The sequence below is a fragment of the Triturus cristatus genome, chromosome 12 (assembly GCF_964204655.1).
Source record: "Triturus cristatus chromosome 12, aTriCri1.1, whole genome shotgun sequence".
Lineage (NCBI taxonomy): Eukaryota > Metazoa > Chordata > Amphibia > Caudata > Salamandridae > Triturus > Triturus cristatus.
Window position 1 is genome coordinate 34,227,565 of NC_140595.1, and position 19,498 is coordinate 34,247,062.

At 47.0% G+C, this 19,498-nt stretch overlaps 1 protein-coding gene across 8 annotated transcripts in view; it reads right to left on the minus strand.

Annotated features, from left to right (window-relative positions):
• Positions 1 to 2,936: 2,936 nt before the first annotated feature.
• LOC146772321 (ectoderm-neural cortex protein 1-like) overlaps positions 2,937 to 19,498 on the minus strand; it is a 172,064-nt gene continuing 155,502 nt past the window's right edge. For all 8 annotated transcript variants that reach the window (XM_085639139.1, XM_085639142.1, XM_085639138.1 and 5 more), the window contains 2 exons: positions 12,693 to 14,496; positions 2,937 to 6,687 (listed from right to left, as the gene is read on the minus strand). In XM_085639139.1, the coding sequence (XP_085495265.1) occupies positions 12,712 to 14,481 (1,770 nt within the window). In that variant the 5' untranslated portion in view covers positions 14,482 to 14,496 and the 3' untranslated portion in view covers positions 2,937 to 6,687; positions 12,693 to 12,711. The remainder of the gene's footprint in view (positions 6,688 to 12,692; positions 14,497 to 19,498) is intronic.

Consider the following 19,498-nt stretch of genomic DNA (forward strand, 5'->3'; position numbering starts at 1 on the left):
TTGCCCCAAAGGACTGTGGTAAATGTAGTGGCGACGGCGGGTACGCCTATGCCACGATGTGTAAAAAGAAAAAAGTATGTGTTGCATTTAGCCATCCCTGGACACGTGTTTCGAGGTAGTTGCCTCTCGTCAGCAGGGAGCAGGACAATGTAAAGGGGTGCCGAGTGGACTGCCAAAATGTAATTAAAACAGGTCAAATACCTCTCATGGCGCGCAGGTGCAGAACCAGGGCTCGTCAGCCCGATAGCTCACGGGAGCCGTAATAATTTGAACACAAGTTGGTCGCACACTGCTCGTCACACCAGCAAGTTGCCCCAAAGGACTGTGGTGAATGTAGTGGCGACGGCGGGTACGCCTATGCCACGATGTGTAAAAAGAAAAAAGTATGTGTTGCATTTAGCCATCCCTGGACACGTGTTTCGAGGTAGTTGCCTCTCGTCAGCAGGGAGCAGGACAATGTAAAGGGGTGCCGAGTGGACTGCCAAAATGTAATTAAAACAGGTCAAATACCTCTCATGGCGCGCAGGTGCAGAACCAGGGCTCGTCAGCCCGATAGCTCACGGGAGCCGTAATAATTTGAACACAAGTTGGTCGCACACTGCTCGTCCTTGGGGCAACTTGCTGGTGTGACGAGCAGTGTGCGACCAACCTTTGAATCATTTATTACGGCTCCCTTGAGCCAAAGGGCTGATGAGCCATGGATCTGCACCTGCGCGCCATGAGAGGTACTTCACCTGTTTTAATTACATTTTCGCAGTCCACGCGGCACCCCTTTACATTGACCTGCTCCCTGCTGACGAGAGGCAACTACCTCGAAACACGTGTCCAGGGATGGCTAATGCAACACATACTTTTTTACATACATCGTGGCATAGGCGTACTCGCCGTCGCCACTACATCTACCGCAGTTCCTTGGGGCAACTTGCTGGTGTGACGAGCAGTGTGCGATCAACCTTTGAATCGGCTATGAATACATGGGAATAAAGGCTTTTAAAAGTGCATGGCCAAGTTTTCTGAATCACCAGAGCGGCTTGGAACTAGTGAGAATGCTTTGTGCATGTGCCGGCTGAACTTACAAGTGCAAATAGCTTTGTGTACCAGGCATTTACGCATCAAGTTCTCCATGTGTCCAAAGCGCCTTCTCCTGGTCACTCGAGGCGCCCTTCTGAGCTAGGCTCCCCAGCTGCTTCTCCAAGCAGGAGCCCATCTGGGGTTTCCAGTTTTTTAAAATACCAATCACTTGCTTATTTTAGCAGCTCGTCCATCACAACCCAGATGATGGCCATACTGACTTCGACAACTTCTGCGCCGTCTCAAAATCTGAGCCGGGAAGTGAAACACGTCTAAGAAGCTTTATAAAGCACCTTTCCTAAGTCCCTACCAGAGTGTTAGCTCTACCCAAGAATCTAACTCAGGACGCCAAACACCTCTGTGAAGCCTCGTAAGAGCCCCTTCCAGATCTTCAGCTCTACTGAGGAATCTACCAGGAAGTGAAAGACCGCTGGAGGCCTCGTAAAGCCGCTTCAAGATCTCCAGCTCTACTGAGGAATCTAACCCAGGAAGTGAAACACTGGTAGTGGTTTTGTAAAGCCGCTTCCAGATCTACTCAAGAATCTAACCCAGTTAGTGAAACACTGCTAAAGGCATTGTAAAGCCGCTCCCTGATATCCACCTTTACTCGAGAACCTAATCCAGGAAGTGAAACCCCTCTAGAGGCCTCGTAAAGTCGCTTCCAGAACTGCAGCTCTACTGGAGAATCTAACCCAGGAAGTGAAACACAGAATTATTGCTGCATGCACAGTATGGACTGTAGCAAGAAAACACTGAACTAGTCCTAAGTAGCAGAAAAAGAAAGTCAAGCATAGGTGTTGGGTGATACAGCTGCATGTCGGAGGCTTTGTAAGAAACAGCTCAGGCGCTTTCTGACGCAAGTTGTGCTAGTACTGTGGTAGTCCGTGCCTAATTTGTGCTAGTGGTGGGTACCGGCACTCATTCTTGGAGACTAGGATTTATGTTTCAACATCAGAGATTGAGAAAGGGGGGGGGGAAGTAAGAACAACAGTAAAACTGTCTCAAAGAATAAAAGTAGGAATTAAAACAAACACGCAAGAGTGAGATAAAGAGACAAGAAGTGTATGTAGGTGGAAGAAAGAGGTGAGATCAAGAGCAGGCAGCCTCGGTATTCATGAGATAAAGAGACAGGAAGTGTTGGACGTGGAAGAAAGAGGCATGAGGTGGAATCAAGACCAGGCAGCATCGGGATTCATGAGATAAAGAGACAAGAAGTGTAAGGTGCTGGAAGAAAGAGCAGTGAGGTGGAATCAAGGCCAGGCAGCCTCGGTGTTCATGAGATAAAGAGACAAGAAGTGTAGGGTGGTGGAAGAAAGAGACAAGAAGTGTAGGGTGGTGGAAGAAAGAGGCGTGAAGCGGACGAAGTGGAATACTAGGTAGCCTTGGTATTGGCAGCTGCAGCTTTCCACAGTGCCGGCACTGGGCTAAGAAAAACATGGGGCCTCTACATTTCATATTCCCCAAAATTAAGCACTCAGCGTAGGCTGAAGAACATCCCTCAGGCCTAGTTTGTGGCTTCCATCACCAACAATGTGTGCACGCGTCGATGCCAGGGGCATTAGGCACTTCTGAAGACATCATCAACGCAGTGATGGGAATTGGGGAATGTTAAGGACTGTTTCGTGGGGAACTTCAGTGATTATGGTTTCAATTAAAAACATACATGTCCCTTGAAACAATTTTCAATTAATTTGTAAGTATCTTTCTTTTTAAAACATTGGGTAGAAAGTAGTTTTATTAAAAGACGTTATTACCCTATTAACAAAGGCTCACTCTCTCTTTACTCTCCTCCTCTCTCCGCCGCCCTTATCCCGCCCCCTCCCCCTCCACCCCACCAAAGACAGCAAGTATAACAAAGACCAATGTGTGTTGAAAAAGTTTTTATTAAACGTATCAAACCAGCTCCTGGCTGAAATATTAAACAAACTGTACAGTATAACACACAAACAAATGAAACTTTACAAACAGACGAGAGATTAAAGACACGTTGTTTTAGCAAAAAGTATCAAAGTTGGGACAGCATGTTTAAAATTGGCAACATTACCCAGACCCAACAATTCGGCAACAACCACGCAAGCCCTAGGTATTGTACATTGAAAGTCGGTCTCATTTGGTTTTTAATTAAGAGGTTTGCCTCAGGCACATAACCTAGAAACACCTTTGAGAAACCGGTCCCAGGGGAAAGGCTGGAGTCTAGAAAGGAACTCGCCTATGAGGTGCCGGAGGGGAGTCGCACATTCCTTGTGGTTTTGTCATTGAAAGGTTTCTGAGTGAAAAGTTTCAAAATAACTTTGGTCTGCACCGAGGCACAGATGTCTGGCTCACCCACGCCGCCGAGATCCGTCTCAATCACCCTGAACAAAAAACATTATCCAAAGAATCCAGACCATGGTCTTATGAACTCGCGTGCCACGCGCCAAAGCACCAGAACCACTTGCAAAACTGGCACCAATATTTTCAACTCTCCATAGAATGCAGAAGCCTAGACAAAGCCTGTTGTTCATATTAGAACGCTGTTTGGGTGGAGTGAGAATGGGTAAAGGGCTGCTGGGTACGAAAGGAGATTGAATCAGTAATAAAACCTATATTAACAAACTGAGTTTTTACTTTGTTTTAGAATCCCACTGGTAAAAAACATCTGGAGATGTAGCGCAGAAAGTGCCCCGTAAGGGGCAACTGGTGTTTGCAATTGATATGTTTTGCACACCGAGGGCACTTCTGTATAACAGAAGGGGCTAAAGATACTGGGAATGCCTCTTTTGTGATATGGTTTGTGCACCACCCATTATGCCTTAGTGCTCGATAGAGGGTGGTCTCACACAAATGCAAAAAAAAAAACACCTTTGCCTTGGCACACACAGGAGTAATACGGCTTTGGCACATTGGCAAGAAGCCCGTCGGGAGTTGCAGAGTTTGTGCATCACATGTTAAGTGCCACTCAATCAGTGTGCCCCCCACCATTACCTAGCAGGCAGGTGTGGTATAAAAACTAGACCTGCTTGTAGGACAATCCTGTCCCGTCTTCCAAAGGAAGGTGGTCCTTCAGAACTAAAAAGTGGACCAACCGTTACAGCCGGTCTGGAAACCAGAAGCAGTCCTGGCCAAAATGTTTAAATCGGCCCGCTCAATTCCGCACCGCTCTTTTTCCATCAATCTGTTTTGTGTCTTTTTGCTTCTCTCACCGCTCTCTTTCCTCTTTGGTCTCTCTTCATCCTTGTGCCCTCTCCTGCTCTCTTTCTCTCCCACCTCTCTCTGCTTGCACTCACACTATGTCGGATGAAATAACACCCAGGAGCCAGAGAGTGGCCCGGGGCCTCCAAAGGCTCCAGCCTCCAGGGGAATGCCTGAAGGGATAAATGGCCCGTCCGGCCCTGCCGGCAGATTTAAAGAGCCGGCCTGACGTCCAGTGCTGCGCCGGGACAGCACAATTCTTATGTAATAGACCCAGTGTACATCAGTGCAGTTCCAACCATTTAAAGAGTGTGGGTGCTGGCCAATGACATCACCTTATTCTTTGAAATCACAACACATACTGCCAGAAGAAAAACATTCAAAGCGCATCTTTACTGTATATTCTCCAACTAAACTCTCCAATGTTTTATGGGGCAGCTGCAGCACCCCCGCCCCTTTAGTTCTAGTGCTGCTGCTCTTCACCATTTTAGGTAATATAGCGCCTGGAGTCCGAAATACGAACTGGCGAAAGCAATACTTTGTCCACTTTCACAACTGCCCTGCACAGCATTCATCTATAAAATATTTGCATTCTTTACCATAAGTCCCACGTCCTAAAAAAAACAGATTTTAGCAATGCGGATTTATGCGTACTTTGAGAATATTACTGTGTGGTGATTACTTTTGCTTTTTAGCAATTAAAACTTGTGTGGTAAAAGGGGCAAACATATTTTTTGTTTAAATGAGGAACCCTGCCTATAAGTTCCACCGAGTTCTTTAATGCCCCGGTGCTGATGGGAACAAAGGGTTAGCGTGGATAAAGGATTTATGCAAATAAAAGATTTTTCCCAAAAATTGATTTTAGGAGTCAAATATATCAGTGACTATCTTCGAGAAAGCAAAGAATTAGAAAGTGGAACAAATGCTAAATAACCTGTTCTCTGTAATTCAAGACATCACCGTTCAGACCAAAGACTCCTACAGCACTGGGCAAAGTAGGGAGCAAGGGATGCTGGGAGATTTCCTGCCATCACAAGATGGCGGCTTTTCAAAGAGAAATATTTCCTGCATGGTTTGGGGAACCCTTCTTAAGACTGATGGTATTAACGGAATAAAGATTGCTCCCTGGTGCTCAGTGAAAACAAAGGAACCTCTAGGCGCTTGGGAGAACTGATGAAAGGCAGATCTAGTGACATCAGTTGAAAAGCACCTTTCTAAAGCAATGCCTGGCCTACGTAGACGGGGAACAAAATACTTAAATAAAGAAGAAAGTCTGAAGGAAATGCCCATGGAAAAAATATAAAATAAATAAATACAAATCTACACACATTCACAACTATATTACTATATGTTTCTGCCAGCCTTGCATTACCGAACAGAAAATACAAGGTGAGCCCTGTGAAGGCAGCAGCGAAAGAAGGGTAGAAGGTAAAAAAGAGAAATGTGTTTCCCCAACAAACGTGAAGGCAGGAACATATTTCAAGAACGACTGGACAGACAAAATTGTTGAGAAATCTGGGCACTTTTAGACATGTTACAAGAGGCCAGTAGAGATGGGAAGGGGTCAGCTATATCTGCCCAGCTCATGCCGGCATTAGAGAGGCACAGATCTGGCCAGATTCCCTCAAGAAATAGTTATTCACCTGACTGGAAACAACAAAACCTATTTATCCCTGTGCAACCGATCCAAGTTCCACATATTAAGCCGCGGCCACCTCCCCCAACAGGACCCGGTCTAATAACAACGAATGAAAGGCTACATGTAATTTACCTTCGATTCGGTCTTACCAAGTAACACTGTATTTATGTAACTTTTGGCCACTTTTTACTTGTCTACATTGTGACAACTCTTCCTAGAAAAACAGCAACCTTCTGTAAAAAAAAATAAAAGTAAATAAATAAAAGAAATCGAATATCAGTTTTTGTCTCCCCCAGCACGGCACCATGATTTTGATCATGAAGAGAACCAAAAAACAAATACATTCAAGAAATAAAAATGGGCGAGCAAATCCTAGTGTCTTTTGTTGTCGCTCCTCTTAGCTGAGTATCGGACTACTTGAAAAAAGCAGTTACAAGACGATTAAAGACCCTCAGATGTTAGGGGGTCACTTCGGAAGTTCAGTTTTTAAGACCCTTGCAGTAAATATCTAAGTTTAAGAAAAAATAAAAAGTATATTTGATTTCACAGCTTGTGGGGGCTGCTGGAATGCATTTCCATCTTGTTTTCTTCACAGCTCAGTCTCGCCTCCACCCCCTCTGGTAGCAGAACTTGGATGCATCCGCCATGGAAACGTCTGGAACTCTTCGCCATGGGAAGGCCCGCGGTCCAGCACGCGTACAATGCCTTTCTCCGCCTCCTGCGTATTGTTTGTTCCAAGTCTTTGTCAACCCTCTCAGTGGATGCAAAGGCAGCTTCTGTTCAGCCAGGAGTTCAAGAGAACCAACCTGAAAAATATTTACAACAAATTTAGATTCAAGGACCAAGCAAGATATCAATGTAATGTCCCTCCTCACCCCCCCATTCCGCCTTTTAATTGGAACGGTCCACCGAGGTGGACCAGAGTGCAAGAGTACAGCTGCTCAGAAACAGAAATTAGCATCACAATAAACTGAGCCAGTTACACGCGCAATTAGACTCCATGGATCCAAGGATTCAAGGCAAGATTTGCATACGCGAATCTGAAGGAGGCTGACGGGGCGGTGCAAAACTGAGAATCGTGCACGGTCACCCAGTGCAGGCTGAACTGTAAATGGGAGGTGGTGCCGGGGGAGGAGAACATTTATATACAAGACCCTTAAAGTACTTAAAATGAGGAGAAAATCTATATTCAAGAACTCTAAAGACCTAAACATTTAACTTGAGGAAGACATGGATTTACAAAATCCCTTAATCCTGTAGTATCATGTTAGGAGGAAAGCGGGGGCGGGGAGAGGGATGGTATGTGAGAACAGAATGCAAAAACATCTTTCACAAACAGACTCCAAAACATAGTCTACAAAACCCAATACTTTACACAACAATAGTCCTACAACATTTTGTAAGAGTGGCATGTAAATCCATGATCAGACCCTTGCTCCTAGACATGCCAGGTCTGAAGCTAGACGGTACATTAACCCAAGTATAATTTATGCGGAAGAAAACCTGGCCACATATAGGAATTAAAAACAGGTCCAAAGTTCTGTAGGAAGATATTTATGTAGAGTCAAGACACTGAAAGCCAATATTTTGGAATCTGTGTTTTTGTTAAGCTGTACTTTCAATGTATGTATTTTGGGGGGGAACTTGTAGAGGGTGCTAGAAGGCATTTACTTCTCTATGTTTTAGTTTTGAGGCAAGAGTTGTTTTTGATGTTTATTTTCCATCAGCCTCTTTAAGTCTAGAAGCTTTCGCTAATGGATTAATTTAAGGTACCTTCGACATCGCTGCCCGAAAGAAGTTATCAGATTTTAATGCATTCCCTCATAGGCATCCTTGCAACCCTCAACCTTTGAGGAAACAAAGCTGGTAACAGCTTTAATTAAAATAAACGAATATCAAAATGTGACCCTCTTTCCCTAATTGTGTCAGTGCCACGTGCATGTTCTAGGGCTGCTTAAAGTGGAACAGGATGCTCCGCCCACACCATGTTTTTAGCCAATGGGGTTTCTGCTCTTTGAAGTATCACTTCCTGATCAGATTTGATGCCTGGAGCACAGTGGACTTTAGTAGTAATATGCTGCATTCTGGGAGATGTTATTTTGTTTGCTTCCCCTGAAACAATTTGCAAAAATGATTTGAAAAGTATAAATGAATAATACGTCTTGAACTATGGCGCCCTACCAACGAGGGGCGATCTGGCGACCGCCGTGGATTCGTTAATGTTTAATGGGCATGCCATGATCAACGGCTCATTCTCACAAAGCAAAATGCAAGAGAAACCCTCAAATGAATGTTGTGGCGAAGGGACGGTGCCCACAGCTTGGCTGGTGTGAATGTTCCAGGAGGGGCGGCCTGTGCTCCAAAGAGCGCTATGAGGTCCATGAGAAGAAACTCCTGCCCCAGGTGTGCGGCAGAAGGCTGTCTGGACCCTCATACAGGCTGGGAGGAGAGTTACCTTTCACCCCCGTACACCCCCACTTGCCCCCACTGAAGGCAGTCTAGGCAGAGCTATCGGACTGAAAATCATACCCACCCAACGGAGGCACTCCCACCCAACGCAGGCACTCCCACCCAGCGGGGGCAGCTCCACCCAACACTGGCATCGGGCATCCTCACCCAACACGAGCATCTGCGCCCAACACAGGCATTCGCACCCAATACTGGAATCGGACATTCCCACCCAACACTGGCATCCGCACCCAACACTGGCATCCCCACCCACTACGGGCATCCGCACCCAACACGGGCATCCGCACCCAACACGGGCATCTACCATTCCTACCCCACACTGGCATCTGGCATTCCCTTCCAGCACTGGAATCGCCACCCAACAATGACATGCCCACCCAACAATGGCATGCCCACCCAACACACATTTTAAGTAAGATTACCAGATGTCTCCAAGTCACTAAGAACGCTGTGCTCCGGTGCTTTGCCTTCCTTTAACTACTTAATGCATTCTGGGAGTTGCAGTCCTGGTGAACTCTGCTTGCACAATGAGAAAGTGCCACATAACCAGGGGTCAACACGTAGGTTCTATTCATCATTCAAGACCAATCGGGACTTGAGGCATTGGGGTAGCACAGCAGGTGGTGTCCCCCGGCGGGAGACCGGGGAAATGCCAGATTTTCAGGATATCCCATAAAATAATTTAACCCACGATAATAAAGCGCCGCTCACAAACTGAGTCTGGATAGCGCCTGGAGGCACCGCCGTGGAGTGCAGCAGCTATCTGTAGGCCCTACTTAGGCACTAGAGCGTCATGCCTCGTGGGCACTGACCTGCCCAAGAGCACACGTGCAGCACGCGTTGGTGGAGGCGGCATGCGCCGACCACCACTGAAACAAGGCGGAACGAAAACCAGTCACCTCGACTCCTGGAATATTCCAAATGAACCCCACAAACCACATTACAATTACAAACCATGGGGCTCCTCCCATTCCGTAAATAGAAGCTCCCTCCCTCAGACCTCACACTGTTTCCGCCAGCTGCTCGGGTCTTTAAACCAAAGCAGCGCTCCGTGACCCCTGACCCCGCCACCCCAGCTGACATCTTGGACGGGAGCGAGGCTTTCCCATGGAAAGGGGACCCGAGGAGCCGTCTTTAAAGCAGACACTTTTGGTTTTCAAGGGGAGCTCCGTGCAAACAGGACGATAAACCCGGCTCCCGCTGCCCCCAGGGAAAGCAGATTCCGATAAACCACCACCAGCTTTTAACCTGCCGAGCCACCAACCCCATTCAGCTGTTTTGTTTCTGCATTGAACAATGAATATATCCTGGTGTGATGAAAAAAAATAATAAAAAGTGATATTTGTTTTCTCACAACCGGATGAAGGAACGAGTCAACAATTGACCCCCTTTTATTGATCTGTGAAAAGTACGGTGGCGGATGAAAGTTACCCCTGTGGTGAAGCCGGTTTATACAGGGTGAGCACCGAAGGGAAGAAATCTACTCCAACATTACCCCCATGTTACAAGAGACTTCTGGAAGGCAAGACATCTACTGTCGAATATTACTCCTATGTTTCGAGGACAATTATCCAGTTTTATGAATTTTATTGTATTTACTAGAACGTGGAATAAAGGTGCTCTGGAGGCGAAGGGAACCGAAGGTAAGAAATCGACGCTCAAAGATGACGGTCATATTGTGAGCACATTTTCCGCTTTACATTATAAGGTTCCCTGGAGTACTCAAGACGATCCATGACAGTTGCAGATTTACATTTATCAATACAGAATTTCCATCACGGAAAAATTCCACATTTGTAAATGTAATACAAATTTACTTAGTTAAATTTTCTACGTTTTTTCCCCTCGATAGGGGATTTCACCTCCCCCTAGTGTAGAAACTCTTAATTTACACTCCCTTTAAATAGTATTTGGGGGTTCTAGCTTAGGAAAATACCTGCAAAAACTATGTATTTTCAAATGTACTAGTTTGGGGTGTTTACCTTATGGGTCGAGTCTGACCAACCAAAACTGGCAGAAATCTCACCTCAAACCCTAACCTTGTGAAGCACAATTCCACATATTGGCTGAAATTAGGCATTCACGGGCACGCTTTTCAAAGACGCTAGCCAGGTCCTGTGAACAACATGCCTGATTTTATATCTTCAATGACTTTTGTTGACCACCTACATTCAACTTAAGTGTGTAAGTAAAGTTGTGAATAAGATCTCATGTATTCAGTTCTAAGAGAAGGAGACAGTTTTACTCCGGCTATCCCTCATCGGAGTGTGTGATCTTCAGCTCTTTGGACCTCAACTCACTTATCTGCCAAAGGGTCAAGTCCTAAAAACAGGCTCACCAGGACTAGTAAGTATGACACAAAAGAGGGCTTGATCCTGGTCTGGGGTGGAGTCAATGTTTGCCGCTGTTTGAGTTACTTTTCTCTCCTCTGCATGGCCGTCTCCCGAGAAACAGAGGGTTAGAACAGACTGTAGAAGTTTTAAGGTATTTAAATGCTGTCCTGCAATATTCAAGAAAATCACCGGTCAAAGAGATTATTGAAACTGGCGACCAACACATGGGGCACAGATGCATGGACGTAAGCGTGCATGCAAATGGTGTAGGCGGTCTGGCCCTATGGGGCGATGAGTGTGGGGACCCCCACTTTCACCACCTTGGACACATTGTGTAGCAGCTGGGAGAAAACAGCAAAGCCCCTCGGAGTGCTGGCCAGAGAGAGCTCCTTCACCAGCAGAACAGGTGCTGGGAGGGGGGGGGCAACACATGTGGCCTGCAGACCCTCTAACCGGTTGTAGTGTCTGCAGGAAGTCTGCCTACAACACATACACGTTCTTCACTTTGATGTTGTGGCAGCCGCTGCCATTTCTGCTTAAATATTAATTTGCCGCGCTCGCAGCGCAGTCTGCCATGCGCTGTGTGATCTCCAGATTGTAAACAAAAAATGATTCTTGCTCGAACAGACCAAAAGTTGCAAAAAATCTTTGCACGCGGGGGCCACTCTCCCCCTGATGCTTTGGAAAGACTTCCCTGGTCATCTTTCAGCGTAGCGCGAGTGCCATATTCAGGCATTTAAACAAAGGGGCAATTTTGCCAGAATGGTGTAAACATCCCCAGTTGAAACCCTGGGAGAAGATTTTTTGTCCTTATCAAAAAACAAAGATCTTAAGACATAAATGTAATTTAAAGAGGGTGAAGGAACTCCTAGTGAGGAGTGCATACAATAAATGAAATGCACATTACTGTGTCGTCAGTTTATGATTCAATGGCAAGGGGGGATTTAACAGGCTTTACAGTCCATACAGAGGATAACCCTTAACTGAAGGTGTTAGACATAACTTGGATAAATGTAATAAGTGGGGTAAACCTTTTATTACACAAAGTCTTGACACGAAAACCTGATTTTCAGCTGATGGAGACTACATGTCAAACTAATGCCATATCTGCTGTGTGGTGCATTAAATACAACATTTTTAAGTCTCAGCGACAAACATTTTGAAAACATTTCCCAATAATAGATAGTTTTCCGTCTTAACATTTTCGAGTATTCCTACTACACTGGCTACCCTTTGGTAACGCTGTGTGTTCAAATTTCAAAAACATATAGCTAATAATGCCACATAATTTGCTTTTGACTGCCTAATGTGCTGCGCAGTTTGCCTTTTCGTGCCACATAATTTACTTACCCATGCCGAATAAAATTTGCCCTTGCGCCCTTACCCTTACAGTCCAATCCATTTGGTGCAGTAGTAATAAACTCTCGACAGAGTAGAATGGAACGTGCACCACTGCTATTGTGTTTTACCACTGTCACTCAGGTCTAAGAGTGGCAGTGGTAAAATTACAGCTTAGCAGCAGCAGGAAGTCCCGCCCTTCGTGGGTGGGACATTTAGCAGCATCAAACATGGGTTAGGTCATGCTAGGCTTCACCGCAGGCATAGCTGGAAAACTTTACCAAAGAGAGAAGTTTCTCACATTTACAGGTGAAGATTTAATTTCATCCACCCCTACCTTTAGCAGCAAATCCAGGGGCTCTAGAGGTGACGTGGACAATTAATCTAAACAAAGATAGGATGGGGGCGAGGAAATGTCACAATGCAGTCTACAAATGAACCACGTCTCGGTTCAGTGACTGGCACGAAAAGTCAGTCTTGGCTTTCATTTTGGAATCTTCGTTATTTGTATTTACCTATGATTTCAGCATAATTATAACTTTAGAATGCTTGATAAGTAATGTAGTGTCAAGAAGGGCTGTGCGCCATGTTGATGTAAAGGCCAATGAAAATATACACTTACTAAATACAAATTTATATAGTCACTTTTACCCAAAAATACATATAGTTACCTGGTGAGGGAAGAGCGTGCTAGGTCGCCAAATACTTCCACGTGCTGACGAAGGCTGTCGGGATAAGGGAATAAGGAACTGTAGTGACGCTGCTCCATGTGTCCGACGAAGGGTCGTAGCAGTCCAGAGTTTTGCAGCGCTGGGCGCCACAGTACCCCCCAACCACGTACAGTTTGTTGCCCGAAGCCACAGCCCGGCAACTGATGCGTTTGGAGGTGACGTCCCCAAATTTTGACCACTGGTAGGTCTCGCTGTTGAAACGGTATGCAGAGCTGGCCGAGAACTCTGTGTCGCCACCAATGACCACTACATGGCTGCCCAGACCTGCGGCAGCTGTGTAGCGCCAGGGCTGTGGGCAGTTTGTTGGCACAGTCCACCGGTTCAGGCACGGATCAAAGCATTGGACTTTGGGCAGCTTATCGCGGTTGGTACTGGTGCCACCAAACACAAAGAGTTTCATTTTAGCTCCAACCACCGCAGCATTACTGACCCCCTCCTTGAGAGGCGCCATGAGCGTCCACTTATCGGCATGTGGGTCATACTGTTCCACCTGCTTCAGAGACACAGACGGGGATGCGGGAAAAGAGCCCGTCACAGCTGTGTGGCCACCAACTACATACAAGCAATGGTCAAGTTCTGTGCAACCATGGCCAAATCGGGCCACCATCATGGGGGCAGCTTTGGACCACTCATCGTGAAGAGTGTCGTACACCCAAACGTCTTTGGAGGCCCCGTTCTCAGATCCCTTGCCGCCGGTCACATACACCTTGCAGCCGATTGCACATGCGCTGCACTCCTTGCGCGGGCTCGGGATGTCAGTCCTAGGCATGATCTCACTGGTTTTCTGATCAATCATGTAGATTTTGTCACACATGAAAGTCTGGCCGCCGAGGAGCAGCAAAGCCTGGCTGATTTTGCGAGGTTGGGCGCAAAAGCCAGTCACCAGACCGTCGTTCTGTAGGATCTTCATCTTGCAGCGCACCGCGTCCTCCACGATCTCCTTTCCCAACTTGTGGCCGTACACCAACTCATCACCTGCAACAATGTTTCTCAGGTACGACTCAGGCAAGAGAGCGAGACGCACGCAGCGTAGCAGGTCAGGCAAGTCGTCATGGCGTCGAGGGAGGTCGAACTTCACCCACCCAATCACAGCTTCATAGACAATCGCTTCGTCTTCTACCTCCAGTTCTTCGCTTCTCACCAGCTCCATGAGCTTGCCCTTTGGAAGCCTCAAGAAGTCTTCTGTTTGGTACACAGAGGCAAAGTTGGCCAGGCACATCCTCCAGGAGAGCTCGAAGAGGCCTTCACAGCAGTAGGCGTCGGACAACAGCATCATGTTCAGGCAGTTGGCGGGGTGGAGGTTCTTCTCAAGGAAGTCCGCCGAGGCGTCGCGGATGTCAAGAAACTGCAGCATGTCCCCAGCCTCTAGAAGCGACTCTGCGTTCTCTTCGTTGATGATAACGCGGGCAGAATACGCATAGTCCAGAAGCAGTTCCAGCACCTCGGGGTGCAAGGCGTCACGGAAGTTGACCTCTGTGTCGCGGCTTTCTTTCAGCCCCCCGCTGAACATGGCATCGAAGTAGCGGCTGCAGGCGGCCAGCACGGCCCGGTGACATGGGAAGGTGCGGTTTCCCGCCAGGAGCACCACGTCGGTGAAGAGGCATCTCTTGCGTAGCAGGTTGAGGTGCGTCAGGAGGCTGTCGGCGTGGCCCGGCTTGTGGAAGAGCTGGATGTTCATCGAGCCCGAACTGGACCTCGACTTCCGGTTCTCGTGATTGCTGACAGACATTTTCAACGGTCACTTCTGGAAAAAGAAAATGAAAGTATTACTACAGTGGTCCAAGGTGAACAAACACATAGATAATTATTTAATTACACATGTTCTCAGTCCAGCATTTAAATCGACTCTCACTTACGTCTCATTCACCAACAGCCTGTGTGGAATGTCAGAAATTTACACTCTGAAGGATTTCTGCTACATTTGGAGCAAATTTCCAACTTTCAACACTCTCTGGAGTACTTCAAGAATTGTTAGTCACACATTTCCGTCACCAGAGGGGAAATTCTGCGCACATAAATATGATGCTAATGTTTAAGTCCCTCATTCTCTCCCCTCCCCCCCCCCCAATTTGGGTGCCATCTTTGCCCAACATCCAATTTATTTAGATAACTAGGCCTGCTCTAGTAAATCTAGGACAGTCCCAGATTTCCAAGACTACTTACTCCTACTGGGCAAAATTCACACAAGCAGAATACACAAGGTGGAAACGGACATGAGTATCGGGGAATAGTGCATTTGCGCAAGTAACATTTCTAACTCCAGAGGGAAATAATGTATGCCGGTGGAGATACACCTCCCGCTACGCACCGCCGAGAAGCCATTTCACATGCATTCCCAGCTGGGAAAATACCTACAATATGTGAGCAGATGTGGCTACTGGCTCAAGCTGCCACCTTTGGAAAATGGAGACATGTTAGAATCCTGGCGTTGGTGGTAGAGTCAACATCGTGTGATTCTGGGCAAATCATTTAATCTCCTTGTATGTAAAATGCACAGACAAAGTGAGTGTTCTCTGCATTGGCCAATCCTGTAACTTATATCAAAACGTGCAATGGTTGAAAATGCCCCATTCTGGAAGATTTTCCCAAAAAGAACTCAAATTTACAATTGTAAAATGTCAGATGCTCCTATAACAATTGCATTTTTAATCTCCTGCCTTCTCCATCGGCACAGATGATAAAAAAAAAAATCGGGCACGCACTGAACCAGAGAGGTCAGAGAAAAAGGTGCTCTCAGATGCAACCCTTAAAGCACGCGCTGCACGTCGGTCTGGACAGGTACTTACTTCAAAAGCCGTCAAATTCCTCAAACGACAGCCCTCCGGCCACAGGATGTTTATTAAACGGAGGCTGGGGCGGCTCGAACCGGTTCATGGAGAACCCCGAAGGCGCTGGTGCAAGTTGTAACAGAAAGCGCGTTCTTTGGGGCCTACATGCATGCACGGCTGGTGTCATACATGTTCCGTCCGAATGTTCCATTCTCTGGTCTGACGTCACCAGTGAGGTCCTCCCTGCAGAGGCGCAGAAACCGTAATTCATTGTGGCCACCAGATTTCCGGAAGTAGTGACTACTGCAGTTACGCCAACGTGATTGTACATAAAATTACGCCACAGCAATTGCGCATAGGGTTAAGCCTGCGTGAATGTGCACTGGAACTACATTTGCACGTACTATTTTTTTCCTCCAAGAGGAAAATATTTTCTCCAAACAGAACCCCCCCCCGCCTACACCCCCAAATTTCGGGGGAGTTCACCGCCCCTTCCCACAGTGGAAAAGGATTTACTTCTCTGGTAGGAGTAATTCTCCAACCTTTTTCAAGGTAGGATGGACTGACAAAAAGGTTGACAATAGCCCCAAACTCACATGTTTGAAGGGGTGCACGAACTCTACGGGGCAGTCCCACCCTGGCATGCCCACTCCTCATGCATGCGAGAAGAGTTACTCCTACATGGCATCGCACCACGGTGATACAATATTATATGTGACTACATTGATTTTATGGTGCAAAATCATATTTTGCACGTGTAGATCAAGCCACTTGCAGAGGTGAAATGGCTTCGTGAATCCAGCCCCTATTGTCTGCAGGTGGAAACTTAAGGGTACCCAAATACTACACCAAAGTAACATTAGGTCTCTATGTATTAGACTACAGTGCTTTAAATAGGCCGGTACTGCCGGTACGGAGTGCTGGCACATTTTTAATTTTGAAAGGGAGATTACCGGCACTTCTCATAAACAAGCAGGTACTCTGAGTACAGAGTACCTGCACTTCTATTTTTTCATTTCAAGTACTAGGGACTCTTACGTCCCTGAAGACAGGGTGACACTTCGTTGTGGTTCATGCCTTCCAGGTAGGGGGTGGGACAGTGGAGCAGATATTGAGTACCACTTACCGCTCACCCCACTCACACACGAATTTGGCTTAGCACTTCTAATAGCACCAAGGTCACATTTGAGTCAGTAGCGTGGCCGTGGTGCCATGTGTCCAAATGCATGCAAGTAAATTGGACTCGCGTCCCATGATTTGTCACTGAAAAAAAACCAAGCACATGTCGGTGTGAAGTATCCCCCTCACACCACTGGGCCCCGGTGCACTGCACCTGCTGCACTGTTGACAGCTTACAGCGGATCTCGAAGGACAGACTTCCTATTCTTTTGCTGTTTTGCTTTTTCTACAACAGTGGGAGGCCTCAAAATAAAGGAACTCCCGCTCTAAAATACTTAATAAAAACACAACATTCACACGGTCTCGTTAAAAATACTTCCCAGAATGCACCAGGTTGGATCACAAACGAGGAGGTATGGAAATGAAGCTTTACTTCTATACAATAGCCATCTTTTCCAACGGGTGATGGTTTGATGGTAGTACCAAGTTTAAATAAAATGTTTCAAAATCATCTTTCACACAACGATAGCCAGAAAGGTCCTGGGCTCAACAAGCTGCGATTGGTAAACACCATCGGGGAATGCCCTTGGGCCGGCAAGGTCACACCCGGGCGGCTTCAGTTTGGGACAGCGCCCGGAGCTTTTCAATCCAGGCAACAGAACCCCGCAGCGGTGGTTTGGAAACAAAACCACACGTCTGCCAGTGAGGTAGCCAGTGTGCAACGGGCCCCCTTGCACGGCCAATACCTCACCGCTGTCTGTGCAGTCAATGTGAGCAGTGCTCAGAGCCTCGTTGGTCTCGGTGTCACTGCACCTGCCGCACCAGCTACCCTCCCGCCATCTACTTCTGCTGGGACCTCCCATCTGGGGTCAGAGCTGTGCGCGAAGGCCCGCAGTAGACGGGGCGGTGCACAATGACCACACAGAAGGTTTATTTTTAAAAAAGAGGCACTATAATAAGGCCCTGGCAGCCTTCAATTTTCGTTCCACGGCTGGAAAAAACAAGAGGGCGAGGTGGCCAGACACAGCTGGGGCCAGAAAGAGACTTGGATAAAAAACCCACATCTGGGCATTTAAGGCGCTGCCAAAAAGCGACTTAAAGGAAGGCCTCCCCGCGGCGAGCTCCTGCGCTGCGCTCGTTATATTGATAAGTCATTCAGTGTTGAACAAACACTGGCGATTTGGAAACTCTTCACTAATCTCAGTACATTGTCTATTTCTATGTTTGCAGCCACGCCCTCGATGACAGAGGACTGGGCCTGGGCGTTTAGTTCGTGGAGTTTCCAAAAACTCCACCTCGCTACGTGGACTTCCGCAAGTGGCGGAACGTTAGACCGCACCGCTCGCACTGATTTTTAACACCAGGTGTTTGTCCCACGCTGGAAAATCAGCGCGAAAAATACAATGAGCAGCGCAAGAGGGCGCGGCTTCTTTCCGCCGCTCGAGTAGATGTTCTACTCTAGCAGCAGCTTCCTCAACGTGAGCGGCAGCTTCCTCAACGCGAACGGAAGGTTTCTCAACGCGAACGGAAGGTTTCTCAACGCGAACGGAAGCGCGTGCGGTCGTGACCATCTGCGGCTGCCTGCGTTGAGAAATCTTGCCTGGAGGTGGTCTGGAGTAAAGTTTTCCACGCTCGCCAACTTATCACTGGCGAGTGCAAGCGAGGTAAAAACTCCGCTCCGCGGAGCAGAGTTTTTGGAACACCGTATGCTGAGGCAAGTGGGAAAAATACCGCGGTCGGAGTGGAATTTCATGCGCCCGGGCCTACAAAGGACTTATTAAACATTCAATTCCTCCAGCTTTCTGTCAGGCAGCAGTGAATGCTGGGATGAGTGACATTTTTAATGACAACCTCTTCACGAACTCTATTCTTCACCAGAACTGATGAGTAGCCCATGTAGAACTCAACTTGCCTTAGCCAAGTGGGTCTTTTCAGAACACAACTATAACGGCAACCACAAATGTAATATGCATTGGCAAAACCAAAAGCCTGTCTTGTATGTTTAGTTCTGACTAAAACATTAGGGTAAAAAAAGGAAGTGAAAAAAATAAAAACGTTCTAAAGAGATGCAGACTTTTCATGATTTATTATTCAGAATACTTTTGAGATGCAAAACACACCATTGTGCACTGCAATGTAAGCACTTCCCCAGAGGCAGAACGAGCGCACACCATGTATAGTTTAAAGAGTGGGTCAGGCGTGCAGACTAGCTGTAAACCTAGACTTAAAAATCCCAGCATGCAAAGTGCAGCTTCCTGGAAAGTGTCAAGTGACTTGAGCCACATGGCGGCATGCCAGGTCTCCAGGGGGCATAAATCGCTTCCAATCAAAATACTGAGGTGTCTCTAGAGTAACACCCTAAAGGCTCAGGGGGTACAGAGTGGGTTAGCCCAACTGCCCAGATTTATCTTTAAGGCACATGTACAGAGAATGGCACACGAGACACACAAAGGGAGAGGTGCCATGAAACCCAGCCACCACCTGAAGCAGAGAAACCGACAAACAGACAAACCACGTACACACATGGGAGACACACACACAAAGGGTGTAGGTGCCATGAAACCCAACAACCACCTGGAGCAGAGACATGTACATACCATGAGCACCAGTGTCATCTTAAGGATGTTGGAGGCTCTGGGCAAGAAATATTTTGGGGCCCTGTTTGGAACAACTTTTGATTTTGTTACCCAGTTTTTGGTAATTCAAGCCCTATGCTGGTGAAGTATACGTTAAAGATTAGGATACAAAAATACATAGAAGTGAGCTAGAGAGACAGTTAGCTTTCCGAGGGGGCCTTGGAAGGCGGGGGCCCTGGGCAATTGCCCACTGGTGCCCATGCCTTAAAAACTCTCTGCATAT